Here is a 23,617-nt window from a genome sequence, read left to right as displayed (position 1 = left end):
AAAGCAACACAAAGAAAAACACTAAGAATTTGTCCTCAGGAATTCTTCAGAGATATGTACTCCCTGCCCTACATCCCGTGGCTCACTGTCAGGCATGGCTTAACATGCGCTCACACAGTTGCTCAAGGTTAGGAAGCAAATACAGGCACATCCACGTACCACACTGAACTGAACTTTCCTAACACTTCCTAGCTTCCTGGGTTTTGAAGCAGTAAACTTGAAAGTGCCAACTTCCACACTTGATATTAACACTAAGGGAAGTTGGAAATGCATCTTTTTAAAACTTCCTCTATAACTCACCTCTATAACTCTATAACTGGTAAGGCCTCATCTGGAGCACTGTGTCCAGTTCTAGGCTCCCCAGTTCAAAAAAGACAGGGATCTCTTGGAAAGAGTCCAGCGGAGGGCCACAAAGATGGTGAAGGGCCTGGAGCATCTCCCCTATGAAGAAAGGCTAAGTGAACTGGGTCTGTTCAGCCTTGAGAAAAGACGACTGAGAGGGGACCTGATCCAGGTTTATAAATATCTGAGGTGTGGCGGCCATAGTGGTGAGGCCAGTCTCTTTTCAGTGGTACGTGGAGACAGGACGAGGGGAAACGGACATAAGCTGCAGCATAGGAAGTTTCGCACGAATGTGCGTAAGAACTTCTTCACGGTGAGGGTGACGGAGCACTGGAACAGGCTGCCCAGGGAGGTTGTGGAGTCTCCTTCTCTGAAAATATTCAAGTCTCACCTGGACGCCTACCTGTGCGAACTGGTGTAGGGAACCTGCTTTGGCAGGGGGTTGGTCTCGATGATCTCTAGAGGTCCCTTCCAACCCCTACAATTCTGTGATTCTGTGATTCACCAGGAAAACCAAACTCCCCCCATAAAGGTGCCTTATCAGTTTCAGGCAAGTTTGGAAGAAGAAAAAAATTCCCCATGAACAGTGCAGATTGGAACTCAGGAAGCCCGCCTGCCCTGCCAAAATCCCCAGAGAAGCAGCTAAGTTGCACTGTCCCCTTTCAGGGACTAAGTAGCCTGCAACAAATGATTTAATTTACAACCAGTCAGCATTCTTGCAGTGTTACAGTCATCCGGTATAAATGAGATGCCTGTTCTCGAGTCCAAAAAACTTGCTACAACCTTTATGAGTCATTTTTCTGGTGCCATTAACTTAGATGAATGCACAAGGGCCTTCAAACTCAGTCTGATCAACAGATCTGCAGACATCTTCAAATGAATAGCACAGAAACAGAATATTTGACTTGATGTCTTTTTAAGATCCATCTTCATCCTCACTTGGCAAAATCGAAGGGGAAAAAAAGAAGGGAAATACAATCTAGCTCTCTGACATCAGAATGCCCCTTGAATTAAAAAAAAAATAAATAAAATTAGATCCAGCTGCTCTTTTACATATGCATTGTTATGCTTCAATGACTCAGGCTGACTGTTAGTATTTTGGCTACTTAGCTTAGTACTAGGCACTCTAATCACTACGGCTGGGGACTTTCAAAGGAACATCACAAACCAAGAGGTGGAATGAACACCTTTGTTGGGTCGGTAACAATTAGGTTGGGCTTCAAATTTTAGAACTACGCAACACAGATGTACACAGTCTAGGTATTTGCATCATGACATACAGAAGTCTTGATTACTCATCCCAGTTCACTCTTCCAGGCACCACTGAATCAGAAACCCACCCTAAAGAAAGGAGACTGCATTCTCCTTAGTTAAGAGTTTGTCACATCTCACTCTAAAGAAGCAGAACTAGATTTTGAGTGGGCACCTTCCCTGCTCCTGCCCAAAAAATAGTACAAGTTCACAATAAGCTCTGTATTGACATCATTCTTTAAAGTTTAAAAACAAATATCAATGTAAAACCAGGACATCAAGCACCATAAATAATATCTTCCTTAGTAGAGTAAATGTCTCATCATCTTTCCATAATATTTCTTTTTTCGGGCATTATTACATGATACAACTCTTGTGAAGTCACTCAAATAAAATTCAGATCCAGTTTTACTTCCTGCAGAAGATCATATAGAATTTAAGTCCATCCAGCAAAACCTCACTGTTTCTCTCATCCTTAAATTTAGTTTTGCCAAACTTCATTGCATAGTGCAAATTAAAAAAAACAAAACAAAACAAAACAAAACAAAACAAAAATAAAAACAAAACATGAGGGAATGAACTCAGAAAGACACAAAACCAAACACTTTTCTCAGTTTTTTTTTTTTTTAAGTGCAACATGAAATAGCAGAAAAGGGATTCCTTGTATGGTGCAGTTTAAAAACAATCCTGGCACTTGCATCTCATCTTCAGTTCTACTCAAGAACAGGAAGCATCCAAACCACAGGAAAAACCAGCACTGCTTCTAATTCCAGAATATGCCCTATGAGACTAAAGGCCCTTTTCTCTGCGCTACAGAGGCTTAACAAAAAATAGCTTGCTTTCATTATTTTCTCACATCTCTGTACTACTTTTCAGAGCAGAAGTAGTCACTGCATATTGCCTTCTGTAGCAAGGGAAACACCAGCTACACAGCTCCTCAAGCTCTGAAAGCTTCCTAGGAGCACACCAGTTGGTTTGAAAATGTCAGATCTACTCAAGAAAACAATGCAGCAAATCAAAAATTATTCTGATTTCCACATTTCCTGCAGCCTTCCTCATTATGCTTGCTGAACTTGAGGTATTTCTCTTCAAGTAGGGAGCCAGGGATAAAGCCAGCTTATTTACAAGGTCTTAAATGAAGCTGAGTAGGCTGAGCTAGCAGACAGCACTGGAGGGCACAGCTGGGTCTGCAACCACCATGCTTGAGCAGATCCATCTCCTGGACTTGCTCTGGGAAACCTCTACTGAGCAGCAGGTGGGTCTGTTCCACCCTTCCTGTCCCTTACACTTCATTAGCTACCACTTTTTGATCCCCCTAAGTGTACACTTATCACAGTAGAATACCTGAATGAGTAGCAAGTACCGGATTCAAAAGGGACACACATTTCCTGTAGCTTAAGATAGAAGCCAAATATTTTTAAGTTAAAAATGGCAAAAAATGAAGACAAATCATTTGACAGCGTATTCCAATCACATCTTAGGAAAGGCATGCTGCATCAAACATAATTTAATCAAATAAGAGAGAAAGTCAGCAAGTGAGAGGCACAGGTACATAATGCTGCTAGATGTAAAAGTGCTCCAGCTAAGTCTGCTGTGGGCAGGCAACCTCATGCTGTGCACTTCTAACACAGAACACACAATGGTACAGCAAAAAGCCTTGAAGTAACTGCATGCACCAAACTTCTAAGCTGTCTCTAAAACACCATTTTGATCTCAACAAAGATCAGCTAATCCTCTATTTATATGCTGCAAAACGCTTTTCTTCTCAACTGGGAGACAGATGTAGAAAGTTCCCAGCGGGACGCCATTTTCCACCCCATATTCACTTTAGTACCTGAGCTCAGTACAACAGCAGTGCTAGCCAGCTCTCAGGAGCATTAGGCGTGCCTGCTCTCTGCCTCGTTGTCTTAACTAGAACTACAAGATGGAAAAAAAATTAGCTTAGAATTTATATATGACCTTAAGCAGCAATGAATCACTAAATTGCTGAGTCCCAGAAGGGAAGATGCTAGCACTCATGACAGTAGTTCTGAAGGCTATCACAGACCTTTTCCGTAAGAATACAGAGGACGTGCATATTTTACAACTGCTTTTGAACATCAGCCCAGCAATAAAACCTAGGAAGTTTTCAAGTCACCTTTCACTGTGGCTACAGGGACCTAGGAACATGTGCTACGAGCAAGGCCCCCTCCCAGGTGTGACCCAGAAAAAACACCAGCAGGATTTACAAGTAGGAATGAAGAACAGCTTATCCCTACTGCATGCAGAGTTTTGTTTTTTCTGTATCGTTCCTTCTCAGGTTCTTAAACAGCATAGCTGGAAAGGACAAAGGAAAGAGTCTTGGAAAACGAGATTTAACGTGAGTAGATCAGGCATTTTGAAGCATCTTAAACTGCAATCAAATAGCTACAGTATGCTGTCAGTATGTGGCAGAGTTACAGCTATTTCTGTTCCTGAAAGTACACATTTCCATACCTTAATGTGTGTGGAATTCTTCTAAACTGTAATCTCCACTCTCGGTCTCATGATTTCAGAATAGCATTGCAACCACTTTAGTATTTTTTTTTTCAACCTGTCTCAAAGCAGTCTTCAGCTTAATTTGGGATTTTATATATGAATATATATGTGTGTGTGCATATATGTATATGCGTGTGTATTATATATATATATGCACTTCAAAGAATATATATAATTTCATGGGATATGTATTTATTTTATGGAACAGACACATATTTCACGGAATATACATTTCTCATCAACAACAGACTTACAGACTTACCTCCTTTGGAAGATGTGAGAGACAACAAAAAACCCATAATCATTACCACAGCAGCTACATAAACCATCTGGACTGCTGAGGCAAAAGACTATCAAAAGCCAATACCTCTAAAGGTTCCTTTTTGGAGTCAGTGGATACACAAAGGACAGATCTGCATCCTCAAAGCAATAGTTTTCAGTCCTACTACACAGCTAAGAAAGAAAAGTGAAATCAGTGCCTATAACAGAACACCGATTTGTCTCTATGTGCCAAAGTGATTTATTTTGGGTTGACAACCACTATGCATCCAATTCATCTAGAAGATGAGAAAACACCAGTAGAAACAGTTCTGACATAACTACAAAGTCAATATAGACTTAAAAATAGAATCAACTGAAGAAGACACTTCTTAGCCCTCGCAGGGCTCAGGAGTATGCCCAGGGATTGGTACACCGAGCAGTACACTTGCACGCTTCAAAACCTGCCAAATCAAGGGTACACACAGACTCAGTTCTTGTGCAAATTGGAAAATTGAATCAAATACAAGGTTTGGAGTGAGAATGTAGATAGCTATCCAGACTCTTCAGCGCACTGAGAACAAGAAAGCAATGCAACCACAGTAACAGCCAAATGACAGAATTGGCTCAGATAAGCCAGCTTCCAAGAGACAGATCAAACAGTGCTGTAAGAAATGCTATTATCTTGGTAAACATCTCTGCTAATCAGGCTAAACTAAGCTAGATTACAGCTACAATTTTGGCCTCCATACAACAGTTAAAGTACAGACTTGAAGAAAGCCTCTCAAACAGAACAGCCCTTGAGTTCATCAGAACATGGAAAAATATCCCAAACATGCAGGCACCCAAGTGCCTCTGCTACTGCAAATCGTATCTGATGGCCCTAGTTTTAAAGAGGACTCCAACTCTCCCACCACAGGAAGGGATAGTTTTGAAAAGGCTTCCAGTCAAGCTGAATTATCTTCTTTCTGTTTGTTTTATAGAAGTTATTAATATTGACTAATAGTCTATTGACTATTTTCGCAGGAAAATATTAGCAGCTTCCTTCTCCCCTTGCATTACAAGCATAATGCATCACACTGAAGTAGTCAGAAGAGAGAACTGTTATTCAAGGTGCTCCTTCTAGTTATTTAACAGTAAAATTAAGGCATCCTTCTAAAAGCACCACTTCTGTAATGGTCTTACGAACAGTGATTCATTAGCCCTCAGATCTTCAAAGTAGCTAAGATGTGAAAGTCCTCAAAGAAGGGCTTAGAAGAAGGTGTTTAAACGTTATTATCTCATCATCACATCTATCCTTTGTGACTTTTCATCCCATGGATGCTGCCAGTTTAAACTGGGAAGTCCTTGGAAATGAGACAGGACAAATTAAGAAAACATTATTTTGAGAGAACGCCTTCAGTTTATTATTTGAATGTTCACCAGTCTTTCGAAAGTGATATGAGAGAGCTAGACTGGCTCACACACACACTGAATTAACAATAATAAGTTCTGTCTTTTGTAGACACCTAGGCACATGACACAAGGCCACCAAGAAAGAGGATCATCAATACAACAGAGCAGGTCTAACCTCTGCATTGTATTTCACTCTTCATTTCAGACCCAAAGCACTGCCTGAAGATAAAGACAGTGTTTATTCTAAACCTGTGTGACTGTCTCCCGATTCCTTCTGTGAAAGGGCATGATGTCCTTCCTCGACATCAAGTGCCTGAAAGACTGGTAGGTCGGGCATATACAGACACAGTGAGAGTTCTACGTGGTAGGCACCTCAACTTTGCAACAGGGAGGATGGCTTCCCTTCATCTATGCACTGAACGTTCTTCATGGCAAAGCTACAATACACAGGAATAGGAGTCTGCAAGATGGATTTGCTAAAATAGTAAGAAGTGAAGATCCTTCATACACCCTCACTGAACCTGACAAAGGAAAACTAAGCCTGCATTGAAGAGACCATGATACCTCTTCCTCAAAAGTTTTTCTGCTGGGTTTCCTTCCCAGCAAGTATCAAGGGGCTGTCTGTCAAACCCTTGTTTGTCAGTTCATAGGCAGGACTATCTACAGCCTCAGCTTACAGACCACAGAAAATGCTTGCTTTAACTCAACCAGAGTACTGTGTACCTGTCAAGCGAGATCAACTATGCTAACAGCCACCTCGGTAGAGTGAAGCCCCCAGAAAATGCAGCATATTTTCTTATACATATCTACTATCTCCTCTATTCTAAGTAGCCAAGGATAACAAAGAGCCAAGAAATGGGCCACGAGGAGCAGCCAGGAGTGGAACCAATTAAGCCTGGTGTGAATTTGGACTCTCAGTGATCTGTTAACCATTGAGATTCTGAAAGCCAAAGATACAAATCTCATTAGTCAACAGGTTCTGTATGTACACATCTAGAGAATGACATGTTTGACCACAAGCAGACACACAAAATCTCCTAAATAACTCAGTCAACTTTAGATTTTTCAATGTTTTGAACAGAACGGTCTCTTCAAAAGTTAACATAACTTAAGAACATGAACACATCATCATTTTTAAATGGGAACTCTTCCTTGTAGTTTTATGTTTTTCATGTGAAATGCTATAATCAAAGTTACTGTAATTAAGCTAACACAAACAGTGGATGTGAACTAATTTGAAAAAGGCTCTTCTTATACGTAGAAATTTGATATATCTGAAGCCAGAACAGAAATAAAAACCGCTTTCTTTCAGAAGCACCCCAAACAGCTTCCCAAAGTACACACATCCAGAAGAGAAAGAGAGAAACCAGAACCTCAACATATACTTACTTTTCCATCCTGCTGCTTTGTAAGGTTCTAAAGCTCAGGTTAACGCTGAACTTTTTTCATACATTGAGACATAATAACAATTCTGTAAATGGTCACAATATATACATCTAAATGGAAGAAAGTTCACTGCTTGCTCTATTCAGTGGCCTCAGCTTTACCCACACCGGATTTCATGTTAATGGACTATCAGGGATCTAGTTTGACAACTCTCTCAAGCTCTGGAAGATCTGCTTGTCTACTTGAGAACTTCAGGCAACTGAACCATGGCACACGCAGTTTGAGAGCTAAACCAAGGCAGTCGTTAATGACTTGAAGGGCTGCATTGCACAAGTAGTTCCCACATAGAGTGTGGCTCTCTTACTGCAGACTTTGGACCAATGTCCAGAAAATGTGATGCCCAATTCTAGATCAACTGAGAAGGTGCACAATTAAGAGCTTGATCATTTTGATGGCAACAGCCTAGTAGACTAAAGCAAAAGCATTAAGTACTAGATATGCAGAGCTCAGGTATTTATTCTCAGTCAGTCAAGAGATATTTTCAGCAATTCATGCATCCATTCCAACAGGATTTCTTAAGCATGGGCATGGAGTCACAGAAACAATCAGACTAAAAACCTCCTGTGTGTGCTAAGACCTGCTGCCTTACTGTTGCTTTTTATAGAATTAAGAGTCAGTCACCTTGCTCTCCACTCTGAAGAATATTCCAAAGAACATATCAACAAAAAACAGGGCAAGAAGATTTATGTTACCAGAATTCTTTTCCCAAGCATCACAATGAGAGTATTGGCAGTTAAGGACCTGCACTGAAATATGGATTAAAATACTTGAAAAGATTATAAATAATTTTACTGCATCTATCTTTACCAATGCTTTGTTTGAGGACCTCTTCTTACACATCTGCAGAATAGAAGCAGAAGCACAGTATTGATCTAGGAAGGGTAGGATGTAGCCCTCAGGAAATTCAGTTATTCCAATAGGTTTTAGCTACAAAACCTTGTTAAAGCTGTCTCATGCCATTCTTCAAACAGAAATGTCTATTACTTAGCCTCGTCAAACTGTTAATTTCTGATTCTCCACATTGACTACAGACGACCTCAGTGGTCTTGTACGTAAGTGACAAATAGCATATCAATTGTGAACCACTCACCTAAGTATCATATTATTGTCCAAAATGACATTACTTAAGTTCCCATGCCTAACATGGAAATCTAGCTTAATGAAGGCAGGTGAAATGTGCACCAAAATTAAGAATAAATATTTATTCAAGCTGTTCCTTTCAGTCTGTTCCTCATGTATCTATTATGTTGCTCTATGATACAATGAATTCTAGCACACACCATTTTAGAACTCAGAGCACTTCAGAGACCCTGTTTAAAACATAGTCATGCTAGAACGGGAGCACCACAGCTGAAGAACCAACTGAACTGCAACAAGGAGTAGAAAGAGGTAGCAGCATTGCAAACTATCCATACCATCACATAAACTGAAGCACTCCTCTCTTCCCACAAAAGATGAGAAAGCTCATTTAAAACAGGCAAACCAACTTCTAGCATTCTTTGCTATCTATGGTGGGGTTTCCCCTCACTAGTATCAAAGCAAGAGTGTATGTTCATGATAGAGAAGTGGGAATTCCAGTCACCACAGCTGAAACTGCCATCCAGGCAGTCATGCTAGGGTGGCAAGAGCCCAGCTGCCGTGCACTTCACAAGCAAGCTATCTGAACAGAAGAGCAAGTCTGCTTCTGAACTGCAAACAAATCGTACAGGCAACAGGCACTCCAAGTCCCCTAATAAAATATTCAGTCCAGCATTTACAACCTAGATCAGATGTACCCAAGGAATAGCACACTCTGAATTGTAAACTATTCTTGATATAAGATAGTTCATTTCCACCTTCCAAATCTGTCTAAGCAGAAGCTTTCTCCCAGCCTGCAGGAATGTACATCTTCAGACTTCAGAACATGCACTTTCAGATCAAAATGTAAAAAGAAGGGGAAGGCTACTATGAATTACAGGATAAAACAATGAGTTGAAGACAGACAGGTGATCTGTGGCTGGCATAGAAGTTTGGGAAATAAGAACACAGAATGTTTAACAGGTACTACTGGAGATGTGACTTACGCAGATTAGTAAGAAGACTTTTTTTGGTGTCGTTTTTTTTTTTTAATTAATGCTATAAACCTGTGAATCTACTCATATACTTAACATTAATTCCACCTACTTGAGAGACATTCCCTGCTCATGTCTCTTATAGACGGACAATTAGTTCAGAGTTCAAGGTGCAAAAACCACAATGAGATTTTTAGCTTTTTTTCTCCCTTAAATACGAAGAGGAATAATACTGAAAACAAGCCTTCTTTTTTCCTAGTGGCTTAAAGAAGCACTCCAAGAAATTACAAACACATCCAGTGAAGCTAGCTAGGCATGAAATGTTACTGAAAAAAATGAGAACTGCAAAGGAGATGGTGAAAACATCATCCACTAGCCCTGAGAAGTATTTCTAAAACTTTTTTCAAAAGAGTTTCAAATTGTCAGTTTTCCTTTAATATGCTTCAAACTCCTATCTTTAAGCTCAGAAACTTTTGCACCTAGCTTATGCCAACAAGATTACCCTTAATGTCTTCTCTACAAACTGTCCATACACTTCTCTAGTCCTGAAAGTTGTGGGTTTAATCTCCAGATGCTGAAACTCACATTTTAGATGGTAAAATCAGTTACCTTTGCCACCATTCACCCTTGAATGAGCTCATCGGCAGCTCCCTAAACTGTAAGAGAAAGCAGTCAAGTACATCAAGTACCCAGCAGGGGCAGGTAACAGCAGTGATGAGGTTGCTAATGGTCCTTAATTTAGTCTAAGTATCACACAGAGATAGACTTCTTGGAAGGCTAATTACTGTTTAGAATAAAAATTCGCTGGTCTTCGAACAGTCAGAATAGATCACATTTATGAATCAGGTAATGAAGGGAAGTAACCCTCCCTCAGTCCAAACTGCCTTAGGCTCAATACTTGTTACCTTCTTGCTTGGCCTGGGGACTTTCTGATTTATTCAAGCATAGCCTTCTACTTTATAGGTGGCAACGCCCAAGAACAAAGCCCAAAGGCACCTGTCCTTACAGCAGCTTAATTGCTAATGACTATAGAGAAGAATCTGTGCTAGAAAAAAGTAAGTAAGTACAACACAAACTTTTCCCTTGTTACCCTGGTTCATTGTCTCAAGAATCAAGTCTGTAACCAGGGAAAAGCACTACAACATCAAATCAGGAAAATCAGGATTTTTAACTTCCTGTTTTGCACTATTGCAAATAGTAAACAGCAGTGACTCACTTCAAGTTAAACTATTTTCCTTTATCAAAAAACATCTGTTTAATCTTTAGTCTTGGATTTTTTTTTGTTTACATGCTCTAATGAAGACAAATGAAAAAAAAACCTGAATAAAAAAGACTGCCACAAAAGAAATGGAAAACAAGACAACATTCACAAAGAATATTCTGAAGCTATGCATACTCTTACCTTAAATCTTTTATCCTGCAGGACTTTCTTAATGGCCACAAGCTCTCCTGAATCACAGAGTTTGGCTTGATACACAACACCAAAAGATCCATTTCCAATCACCTTGGTGTCCGTGTAGCTAACTTCTTGCGGTCGGTCTGGACCTTGTCCAGGAGTTGCCACTACTGTAGTCACTTTGCTGCCATCTTTGTCTCCTGGGAAACAAGAGAGAGAAAAATAATCAGAATATGCTCATAAGCAAGATCACCAAAAAGAACGAAACAGAAAAGGGCGAGGACTTACATTAGTATATATGTTTTAATATAACAGAGGAAGAAAAACTTAACTGTCAAAAGGCAGAAAAGCCACCGAGCATGTTTTATTACTGATGCCATTTAGTGCTGACAAAGTTTCAACTTGATCATAAAAAGAAATATTCCCTCCCAGATGTAAATAACTCAGCAATAAAATCTGCTGTATGACCAGAACAAGTACTTATTTCTGCAACATGCATCATGTTAAGACAAGTGGCATTAAACAGTGTCACTCATATTTCCTTATATTCTCCTGTAAGGGAAAGAAACAAAGCTGTCAGTAGAGCAGGATGCAGACACACTGGTATATATCTGGCAATTAAAAAAAACAGCAGCGTGACAAAGTATTTCACTTTCATGCTGTGCAGCAGAGCACAGACAGGAACATGCACTCAGGATCCAAAGTAGCTGCATGTGCTTCAGTGCAGATGCAGCAGCTGTGGATTTCAGCTGTCAGCAACCAGCCACTCTTGAGTAACACAGCTGCTTCCCCATAAAAAGACAAAACCATTATCACCTACGATGAGAGCCATTTATTACCAGTGTGCTTCCTCAAGTTCAAAATCTGATTTTGCTTGTAACAGGACCAAAGTTTTAGTCATCCTGCAAGTACACATCAGGATTTGTTGTCCTTAAGTTATGATGGTTCGGGTTGCATTATCAAATCAGGCTGCAAGAAAAGCCAGAAGGAATCTGCTGTTCCACAGCAATCACTCACCAACACTACATGAACGAGACTCAAAATGCCCATCAAGCCTGCTTACCAAGTTAGCTCCCTTCCACAGCTATCTCAGGAAGCCCCTTCCAGTCCTTCACTACTCACGCATCAAGAAAGATTTTCCTAATACGTAACTCAGGTCACCTTTACTGCAGTTAGGCATATCACTAGCTTGACTCCTCATAGGCATGGAATACAGCATGCACTCCCCTCCCACCTGCCCTCCTCCCACTCCACTCACAACACATGAAGGACTATTGCAAAAGACATTATCACCACGAAAATGCTACTTTTCTTTGGGGACCTGTCCCACCACTGCTGACGTCTCTCAGGTATGATACCCAAAAGCAGACACTCCAGCTTAAGCTTACCTGAGCTCTGCCCAGCATGCTAGCAGCCTTGTACCCAACTTGCAACACACTTGTTTGTGCAGCCCGGCACAGCGTTTGCAGCTTTTGCAACGTGAGAATCTGGCTGACTCACAGCCTGTTTGGGTGCCAAACCCTTCTGAGCAGAACCACTGCCTGCCAATCACTGTCCCCTTCTATCTTGCACCTGGCTGTTCTCATCATGACCAGAGTCCGCATTTGCCCCAGCTGAACCGCATCCAAGGCTTCCTAACAGTATTCTGTCGGCCTGTCACACACTTCCAATACTGAGTGACCACCAAAAGAAGACCCATTTCACAATGCTACACAGAACTTATCTCAAAAATTGTCAAAAACCGGAGAATCCTGCAAGACTGCTGAAAGAATCTACAGAAACCCTGTAAATATATCATTTTATCTTGAACCCCATGGTACACTCAAATCATAGAATGACCAGGGTTGGAAGGGACCCAAGGATCATCAAACTCCAACTGCCCTGCCACAGGCAGGGCCACCAACCTCCCCATTCAATACTAGACCAGGCTGCCCAGGGCCCCATCCAATCAGGCCTTGAACACCTCCAGGGACAGGGCATCCACAACCTCTCTGGGCAGCCTGTTCCAGCACCTCACCACTCTCTGAGTAAAGAGCTTCCCCCTGACATCCAACCTAAGTCTTCCCTCCCTCGACTTAAAACTATTTCCCCTTGTCCTGCAGTTATCAACCCTTTCAAAGAGTTGATTCCCTCCTTTTTGGAGGCTCCCTTTAGGTACTGAAAGGCTGCAATGAGGTCACCCGCAGCCTTCTTTTCTCCAGCTGAACAAGCCCAGCTCCCTCAGCCAGTCTTCGTAGGGGAGGTGCTCCAGTCCCCTGATCATCTTTATGGCTCTCCTCTGGACCCTCTCCAACAGCTCCCTCTCTTTTTTGTACTGGGGGCTCCAGACCTGGACGCAGTACTCCAGATGGGGCCTCACAAGAGCAGAGTAGAGAGGGACAATCACCTCCCTCTCCCTGCTGGCCACCCCTCTTCTGATGGAGCCCAGGATACCATTTGCTTTCTGAGATGCAAGAGCACACTGCTGGCTCGTCTTAAATTTTTCATCTATCAAGACCCCCAGGTCCTTCTCTGCAGAGCTGCTGTCAAGGACCACTCTTTCCAGTCTGTATGGATGCCTGGGATTCCTACGGCCCAAGTGCAAAACTCTGCACTTTGCCGTGTTGAACCTCATCAGGTTCACTCAGGCCCACCTTTCTAGCCTGTCGAGATCCGTCTGAATGGCATCCCTTCCTTCCACCATGTCAACCGCACCACTCAGTTTGGTGTCACCAGCAAACTTGCTGAAGGTGCACTCAATTCCATCACTGATGTCATTAAGAAAGATGTTAAAAGACCACCGGTCCCAAGACAGACCTCTGGGGGACGCCACTCGATACCGGCCTCCACCTGGACATAGAGCCATTGATCACCACCCTCTGTCTGCGGCCTTTCAACCAGTTTCTTATCCATCGAGTGGTCCACCCATCAAATCCACATCCCCCCAATTTGGAGATATGGATGTGGTGGGGGACCATGTCAAAGGCCTTGCTCAAGTCCAGGTAAATGACATCAGTCGCCTTTCCCTCGTCCACCAATGCTGTCACTCCATCACAGAAGGCCATGAGATTGGTTAAGCATGACCTTTCCCTGGTGAAGCCATGCTGGCTGCCTTGGATCACACACTCATTCCTCATGTGATCGAGTACGGCGTCCAGGAGAATCTGTTCCATGATCTTCCCAGGCACAGAGGTAAGACTCACCAGCCTGTAGTTCCTCAGGTCCTCCTTGCTCCCTTCCTTGTAAATGGGAGTGATGTAACCCTTCCTGACATGATCCAGGACCTCACCTGACAGCCACAACTTTTCAAATATGATAAAATATGACAAAATAACCAAACAACTGTGCTCCCCTTTAAGGGGATTTCTAGCAGTCCGTTCCTCTCCTAGGCTGCTCATGGGAAAATGAACTTCAAAATGTCTAAGTGAAGACACACACATCTGCTATTACTTCTGCATCCATAAATGCAGAAAGTGAGTTTGCCATTATTTGCTCCTGAAAAATTCACATTAACTGTTGTTATTCATCCCTTACCTTTCAAGTCTTTACAAACTGTTTGCTTTTATGCATCCAACTGCTCCATGAAACTAACGAATTTAAAAAGAAGTAAAGAACATTACTGCAAAGGGTGACAATTACTTGCCAAACAATGCACAACAGATATATATAGATTCCTTTCTCCAAAATATTCACAAGGTGAAAAGCAGATTTTCACATTTGAAGAGAAAGCAGCAAAGCAACAAAAAGCAAAAAAGGGAAAAAGAGATAAACATCTGCTCAGAGAGAAAGGAGAATAAAGAGAAAGCAGAGTAAAACTGCATGGAAAATTAACCCTCCTCTTTGATAGCTTTAAGAAATACGTGGATGAAAGCCAAGAAGAACACTGAAATTCTTTTTTTTTTTTTTTTTTGTAAACAAAATGAAAGTGTAATTCTGATAGCAGCCTTCCACCTCCATTTGCCCAACTTTCTCTGATGAACATTCCAACTCAGCATATACAAACAGGTGACATTTGTGTCCATGTCATCTAAAAGGTAAACCCTCTGCTTTCCCACCTCTTTTTTTCCATGCTTGGTCACAAGATTGGGGTTTTGAGATTACAAGTAATGAGGCTCATTCCCAGCCCTCCCAAAGCCAGATGCTAGAGGTAGAAGGAAACTCATCTCTGGCAATTCCCACTGAAATGTGAAGTGCTTAGCCTCAGGAGAGCTGCTTAAGGGACACTCTTCAGAGCTGGAAGCTACTTTGGGATCTCCTGGACCACAAGAGCAAGCCCTGAGTTTTCTCACTTGGCTCTGCTGCAGATTTTCCAGAGCTCCAATGAGAACTTTCATGAGGTTTCCTTTAAACACAAGTAAAAACAACTCCCAACAAGTAAAAACTAAACTCATTAAAATATTCAGCGCTTCAAAACATAACCACTGACATTAATTGGCTAACCAAAGAATTGCTTGGTTTCCTTACCAGCATGTTACAGAGCATTAAGCCCCCTAGATGTTTCTCTCCATTTCCTTCTTTCAGTGAAGCACAGCACTCCAAACTTTCAAAAATAACCCTGCTGGAGTTTCAGCTGTATTACATTAGGGAATATCTGAAGCTAAATTACTGTGAGGTTAAATTCACCCCGTGCTTTTGACAGCTTTGATCTCAAACAGCAAAAGCCTCGTTACTTCTCCAAGCGTACAAATAATACGTGCTTGTATCACAGCAGCATCCAGGTGCCCCAAGCCAGTTTTGCCACTCACGTACACACTGTTCAGAAGCCTATACCCGGTTCAGCATGTATGTCAATTCTTAATGTCTGGACAGCAAGAATTAACTTGTCAGCCAAACAGCGTATAAATGAGTTTGCTGGAACAACTCTGGGAAATATGGTTTTAGCCCCAGTGTGACAAAAGCTGGTGGAAACACCCTTCCCCAGCAATCTTCACTATCTCCAAATTGAGATTCCCAACAGCAAACACCAGGAAACATCACACCACAGCAAGTCTCAACGTGAAGCTGAGACAGTTTTCATCTCATCTGTTTTGCCTCTTACTGGGTTTCAGGCTGTCAGACTTGGTGGCCTCACTGGCTAGGCGAGCACAATGTTCTCAACACCTTGGATTGCAGAAGGTCTTCAAAATTAACTTGAAAATGTAAGGAAGGAAGAAAGGACCAAACACCAAAACACTACAGCTCTTAAAGCTCACATCAAACCTGCTTCAACTGTTCCAGCAAGCTGACTTCTCGTGCTAATAGTACCTTGTTACACTGCAACAAAAAAGCAGATTCATACCATGGCACAACCATCATCTAAGTAAACTACCTTGCATTTTCACTTGGTACATCCAAACCCTTAAACCACTTCCTCGCATCTTTCAGATGTTTAACATCCATTCCATAGTATTTGGGGGTGCTCTTGATGAAGAGAGTATTGCAGAAGCCAGTTCACAGATTTGCAAGTGAAAAGAAAATCCACACGCTGTAATTCCCAAATGCAGTGATGTTTCTAGCTCACTTTCCACCTTCCAGCACGATTACTAAATTGGACAATTTACAAGCATTAGGTAAAGCTAGTTCTTTGAAAGCAGAGAGTACTAATCAGTTTTGGGGAAAAAAAGAATGTATTCCACTCACAAGGCAATAGTATTAAAGCACCATGGCAAACTCAAACTCTGTTTTCCAGCATCTTAGTTAAATTTTAGCACAGCTCCTGTCATCATTTTACCTTACCATCATTGCTTACCCTTTCAAACATAGGCATTAATCAAATTTGGTGCATCCAAAAGAAGCTGAGTACACGTAGGTCACTTTGAAAATTATGGCTTCGATTTATTTCCAGGGAAACTACAACAGATACAAAGACTGCAATAACATTATTTGACAAAGCAAATTCTCAGCCAAAAAAAACACTATTTTTTTTTAACATAGTCATCACCATTAGCTGTGCATTTTTGCCAGCAATGAACAAGAGCCTGCATGCCGTGCTTGTCAAAATCTGCGTGGTGGAGGTGACCCCCATTTCACAGCCGCTACAATGGCGTCATTGCTAGGAAAATGTTGTCCATGTAGCCCATCATTCATTGGTTCTATCAGATGAAAGCCAGAAACTGCCATATCCAGACTATAGGGTGGGTGTGATAGGATAGTCCAGCCAAGATTGGCAATGTTTTCTGGCCTTCAAGCTGGTATGGGGCCTGGTGTTATCATGTCGCAAGAGAAAGACTGTCTTCTTCTCTGGTGTGACCAAGCCTTCAGCTCAGTCAGCATGGCAGTGTAGCAGTCAGAGTTGATGGTTTGTCTGTGTTTCAAGAAACCCAGAAAAATCAACCCTTTGCTATCCCAAAAGGCAATGCACAGTGCTCTACCCACTGAAGTTGCATCTTGAACTTTTTCTTCCAAGATGAATTCACACGTTGCCACTCCATGGATTGCCTTTTTGACTCCAGTTCGTAGTGCGGACACCACTTCTCATCACTGCTAACAATGCAACCCAGGAAACCATTACCTGCAGCCTCATATTTGTTCAATAGGTCCTGACAAACTTGTTCTTTCTGTTCATTTGTGAGCGCTCGTGTGACCTATCTGGCACAAACGTGATATTCCAATATTCCCACCATTGTTCCCAAAGCACTGAAGCAGATACTGAACTCCACAGACAGTTCCCTGATCACAATCTACTGATTCATGTGGATGAGCTGATATCAAGCTGCTCTTCATTTTGTGGTGTGACAGCTATACATGGTTGTCTGAAATGGCTTTCCATTGCTGTCATCACTGCTGAGATGCACCAGCCACCATCTCACTGTGCTCTATCAGCATTCAGCAAGTGTCAAAAAATGTCAACAGGCACAATTTTTTCCATATAGAGGAACTCAATTCCACAACTTTGCTTCATCTGCACTTCCATGTCAGATGCCATTTTGTCAGATTGCCCCTCTGTTGCCATCTGTGGCACAGCAATAACAAGGAACAGAATACTGTTGGGAAGGCTCAATCTCAACTGCCATTCCACCAACACCCACCTCTGACATTGTGGGCCAACATAGCAAAAAAGGAGGCATTACTTTCAGAGCAGCCCTCATATTAAGTTCCGCATTTTGTTTGTACAATTCACCTATTCAACTCGAATGAACTTGGATCAGTGCTACTGTAATGAGACACTCACATGGTTTAGGAGCCAGAGGCAGGCTTCTCAAAAAAAAAGAAACAGTCCAAAAAAAAACCCCACTACATGATGTTTACCCAGGTAAGACAATGGATTCAACTACTGGACAAGGATTTCCTCATATAAATATCCCATCAGCTGCAGACTCCTACGCCAGCACAAAGCTGCAAGCGTCCTGCACGTAGACTTTTTGCTAGTGACTCAACATAGCTTTCAGTCAATAAAATTCACTTCAACCCTCAGAGACCATGAAAGACTTCCTTGCTATTGATCATAACTCCCACCATACATTCTAATGAATAGGCCTGGAGAAAGTCCAAAGTTATGTCTGCTCTACATCCCTTCAGCTGTTTAACTTCTGACTGAGCAGTACAGATGCACACTAATGCACACATAGTCAGAGATCTATGATTCTTTGCTTCTTTCAACTACATATAATCCATTTTCCTTCTCTTTCATATATTTTGAAGGGCAGAAACAAAGAATTAATAGGATGTTTATTTCTGCTTTTTTCCTACTTCAAATACAACCTCAATTCCTTGTGCTGTTGACAAACTCCTGCATTTCCCCTTCCTTCTAACTCTACCTACCTGCTCTTCCTTCCACCCTCCAGCTGGTACGCTTCTCCCTGTTGCCACGCACAGCAGTCATCCCACTACATGTTCATGAGGTGTCCTGGACCTAAGAGAAAACCTCACACACCTACATCATGCTCTCTAGAGTCTATGTTCACATAGCTATCTTTCTCCGCTTGATTCAAATACTTCCATTGATCTGTTTTAACTCTCAGAGCCATTTCCCTATGAACATATTGCTCAATATTAAGTCAATATTGTAGACTGCTTCCTTCCCACTGTCTCTCATCTTAATTTGCTTTATGTTCAATACATTCAAACAGGGACTATTCCATGGAAATACTACACCACTGCATGTAGCTCCTGCCAAGTTCAATAGGTTACAACCAGCAGTTGTCACCGCTGCTTATAGGACGTGAGTGATCAGGGGCTATGGAAGTCTATCAGAGCCACAACGGTGATTTTCACTCATTGCTAATTGAGAAGGTCAAAGGATCTGAATACTCCATGAAAAAAAAGCCTTAATAGAATGCACAAGAAAAGTCATCTGCTAGGATGCAATACAGACCATCCGATTACACTAAGGAACAAAACTCCTGGCTACTTAGATACCTGTTAATGACCTGTGAAAGAAGAAAGAGGTCTAGAAGTCCTCAGGTGCTATAAGTCTTCAATGCAAGCAACACATGACTGAGGTCATGACACTGTCAGCAGCAGAAGTCACAGCTTTAGATGGTAGTTTTCTAGTTATTCTCCTGCACATAGCAGGGGAAATTTTGTGGAACTTAACTGACAGAAAGAAGCTGATCAAATCAGTAGTTGGTTAAGTGCACACAATCACATCATGATTATACTATTCATACTTAGGAAAATCTGAATGAGTAACACGGATTCCCTGCATGATTTTGTGAAAGGTTCATGTCAATAAAAGCTAATAGTTATGAGTGAGTACAGGGAACAAAATGCAATTTTTTTTTATTTTTATTTTTTTCTGAACTGTGTTACTGGCCAGTATCTGTCCTTCATCAGGGAATTGAATGAACATTACCTACTGGGAGACAGCAGAAGATAGACATAAATTTATAACAGACTTAGAAAAACTCAGAGTAAGGAGTCTAAAATAGAATGTTTTAAATTTTTTTTAGTACAAAAGCAAAAGAAAACCTCTGTATTTCTAAAATAGCTCAAGTCAAACACCAAACAAAAACGCATGTGTCAATCATCCCCACAGAATCATTCAATAAATTTGCATACTGGTTTTGGCACAGGAAATGTCATTTGACCTCCTGACTGAAACTGAATACCATAAGAAAAGAACAGCCATCAGACATCATGTAAGATCAGAAGAATCTCACAATTTGAGTCCAAGGACTTCAGAAGAGCTAGCTGAGAAATGGTGTTGATTTTTGAAAGCAATCAGAATACAGGAGAATCACAAAGATAAATGGGATGACCCAGGTAATTACGACCCTGTATCTTTGATGGTAATTCCAGATTAAGTGTTTTATCAGCTACTTTGGTAGTACAGAAGCAGTAACATGGTTTGTGGAGACTAGATTGTTGGGCTCCACATTTTTGCACAGACTGCAGGCTCATTTGGAAAAGAGAGAAAAAATAGCACTGATACAAATGCACTTCTATGGGGTTTGTGATTTACCGCCTCCTACGTTAACAAAGAAACTAGCATACAGAAAGAAGTATGATTATTAATCAAATCACAATTAGGCCATAAGTTTCAACATAACTAAGATCTAAGAAGAGCTATGCAGAGGCCCCAAAGGCATTAACTGTTGGTCTTCTTGCAATTTTTGCCACCAGTCTGAAAGAAAAGCAGCACAAAACTCAGAGCTGTGCAAAGAGAAGAGACAAATGAAGAAGCAGCTGCCCTCCCTGCAAAATCCAGGCTGTAGGAACCAAGGCAATGGGCCGTGCTGTCAAATCCAAAGAATGCAGGCATCAATTTGGACCTGAAAGGTACCCCAGCAAGCAATGAGCAGAAAGAAAAACCTAAGCTGAACACAGCTACTGAGACCTGAAGCGATCCTTAAGATGAATACATAAGGGAACATCAGCCAGGAAACAATCAAGAAAAAAAAATTCCTCTTCCCTCTTTGGCATCTATGCAAAAGTTACTGCATTCATTTCTGGTGACTAGAATTCATAAGCAATAATTCAAAACACGAGAGGTTCAGAAAGACATTGTAAGAAAAGGTAAGAAAAATGCATTCCTTTGAACGAGACTTTAAGAGATCAACCAATTTAAGTCTAAGAGAGAAAACTGAATGAGCATTACACTTAAAAGATACACTTAAGGAATAGAAATTTCAGCGAGGACCCTGATCTATAGATGGAGATATCACATGCAAAGATTAGAAACAGAAATTGCAAGAGTCTGGGACAGAAATGGAGCAAAGTCAAATGTCAAAAATGTGAATCTTCTAAAGACACTGAAAGCTAGTGCGATTTTTGTGGCACAGTATTCTATTTCAGACTAGAATCTTTTCCAAAGCTTACACATATCTTTAGTAGTAACAACTACAAGGCTTGAAATAAGAAAGCCTGCACACAACAACCATGATGATCTCTCTGGGTCTTCAGAACGTCACAAAAAATTCAATACTTACATTGTGCTACGCAGACCAAATAGTTCTCCATGGCCTTCGTGGAACAGTATCATCACTCAATAATGAATATCCTGCTTTCCATTGTAATCAAAATCTATATTCAGTTTAAAAATTGTCAACAAACGATAATAAATAAAAGATAATGATAAATGACAAAAAGCTGAAACAATCCTTCTTTTGACTTTATTGATAACAGCCAGACTGTAGCTGCAATCAATTATATGCCAATTCACAAACACAGATCAATTTTAGTTGCAACTGCCAAGCCACTCAAAGATCACTCAGGTTTTTAAAGCACTCCATTCTGAATTCAGAGTTGCCTTTGTTTCTATCTGGACACAAAGGAACAAAAGAAATATATATAGATAAAGATATATATTCCACTTGTACCTAATGTTAGTGAAGCTTTCTAGATGGCTATCATCTCAAAATCTGCCGGTGTGAAAGAATTACTAAGATGGCCACACAAATTCCAAGTAAAAAATGCTAAGTTTCTGCAGGATATAACTAAAAACTGGAGGAAAAAGGAAATACTAGGCAGAAATAAGTCACTGCTACTGTAATATGCCTTATGATGCTGCTATAAAATAAGAGGTACCAGTTCAGAAAGGCTGAATAACTTCATTATAAAAAAAACAAACAAGTGTATAACTCAAGCATTCTGTTCCATGCCTTTTTGAGGTCAGTATGTCACAAGGAACAGAAAGAGATGCAGGGACAGTTTTTCTCCTATCATTTACTTGTTGATAAAGCCCCGTTATTTACCCACTGATAAAATTTAACTAAGCAACAGCATCTGGATTTACTACACTTCAGTCCAATTGTTCCAAATGCCACAGGAGTTTTAAGCCCCTATTTTAGAGGGGCGGTTCCATTTACTCTATTTGAAAGCTTAACTTATGAAGACTGCAAACAAGCATTTAAAAAAATAACAAGATGCTTCTGAGCTCCAGGAACATTCACATGATAGTCTTGTTAAATGGTCACTGCAAGGTCACACGAAGCTCTAAGGCACTTACTTTCTACAGGCTTGTAAGTCCAGGCAAACACAACACAACTTTCACATGGCAGAGCACTCATCTTCCCCAGCATAAGCTTGACTCAGAACAATCTCTGACAAAATAAAACCAACAGAGAAGAAAAAGCACGGGAAGAGCCCTGTTGCGTTAGATCAGCCCTTATCGCTTTGGCCATTAGATGACTCCTCCGGGTCCAACAGTAGCAGAGGGGAATGCAGCAGCCAGCTCCTGGGTGGCCAACACCAAGTCCCAGCAGGTCATCATCACACAGTGCAATAAACCATGCAGTCATATTTCAAAGGGATATTTACTTTCAGTATCAAAATGAAAAATCATTTTCCTGAAGCCTTCTTTCCTAACACTGTGTGAGCCAGTGCCCACACCTTTCTGGCTTCACCATCTGGTAGTTTCCTCCAAGCACTCCTCCCAGCATGGCAAACAGACCAGCACAGTAAATTCCTAAGCTAAAGAGCTTTATCGAGCTACAGCTAACACTGAGGTGAGGGGAAAAAACCTAACCTACTATCTGCCTACATCATGAAAGAATTTCTTTTTTCCATGACTAAACAAAGCTTTCATCTGAATGCTTATACTTAAACTTCTGCATTGGAAAAAATACAGAAACATACAATTAAGGTAATCTTAGCAGTGGCTGCTAGTGGTGTTTCATAAGCAGTCTGGCAGACATTAGCAGCTATTTTTAGCAGGTCCCCTCTCTGTTATCCTCTCTGCCCACCCACCTCACACACACATATGCAGACAAGCCCACTCCACACACACTGCTTGGTTCATAGATCAACTTTACATTTGGATAAGGTGATTCCGCAGCTTATGCAGTGAGTACTAAAGCGATCGTAACAGCACCTGTTTTAATAACCTCGGGTCAGGTCATTCCTGCCCCAAAGAGCTTACAGATTACAAGCACAACGAGACGTGGAAGGACAGGGAGTACGTGGAAACAGCACAATACTATTGCGGCCTCATCAGACAACATCTATGCTATACTACACCTGTCTGAGAAACCCAGACAAGCCCCAAAGTGCATACAGTACCAGGATCTCTCATTTGAAGTTTCCTTTAGTTATTCCTCCCTCTTACATCATCAGGGATCATGATTTAACAAACGCTTGCCAAAGACGACTATAGCAGTTCAGCTGACACATAATAACTTATAACCCCCCTGTAACCGAGCCCTGACAGGGCACTGAAGAGCCCCAAGTTACAAACGGATCGTATTTACACACTTGCTCGTGCCATTCAACAGCTGATCCTCAACGCATCCATTGGCGACTTCTAGCGCAGCTGACACTCAATCCGGACACCCACCGATACGCTCGCTTTGACAGCTCTGGCAGCGATTCCACGCCTCCCCTCTCTTCCCTGAAAGGCTAACAATTGATTAATAGCACACACATCTTCTGGGAATTCCTGAAAGACCTGCAATCTTCCCCTTAGGTAGGAGATGTAAGCCCATCATAACTGTGTCGTGCAAACATTAATCAGGAGGCTTGCTACTTGTGGACTTATCTAGCTGAGTTTTAACTGCATTTGTTCCAGGATTTGATGCAGGTTAAACATAGGTATGTCACCTAGCCAAACGTGTATCTGATCCCC

At 41.3% G+C, this 23,617-nt stretch overlaps 1 protein-coding gene across 2 annotated transcripts in view; it reads right to left on the bottom strand.

The window, feature by feature from the left end:
- Positions 1-23,617, bottom strand: part of GSK3B (glycogen synthase kinase 3 beta) — a 139,269-nt gene that overhangs the window by 74,062 nt on the left and 41,590 nt on the right. For both annotated transcript variants that reach the window (XM_085236838.1, XM_085236833.1), the window contains exon 2: positions 10,663-10,856. In XM_085236838.1, the coding sequence (XP_085092964.1) occupies positions 10,663-10,856 (194 nt within the window). The remainder of the gene's footprint in view (positions 1-10,662; positions 10,857-23,617) is intronic.

This window comes from Meleagris gallopavo, chromosome 1 (genome assembly GCF_905368555.1).
Source record: "Meleagris gallopavo chromosome 1, MGAL_WU_HG_1.1, whole genome shotgun sequence".
NCBI classification, from domain to species: Eukaryota; Metazoa; Chordata; class Aves; order Galliformes; family Phasianidae; genus Meleagris; species Meleagris gallopavo.
This window is presented reverse-complemented; position numbering and strand designations above follow the sequence as displayed.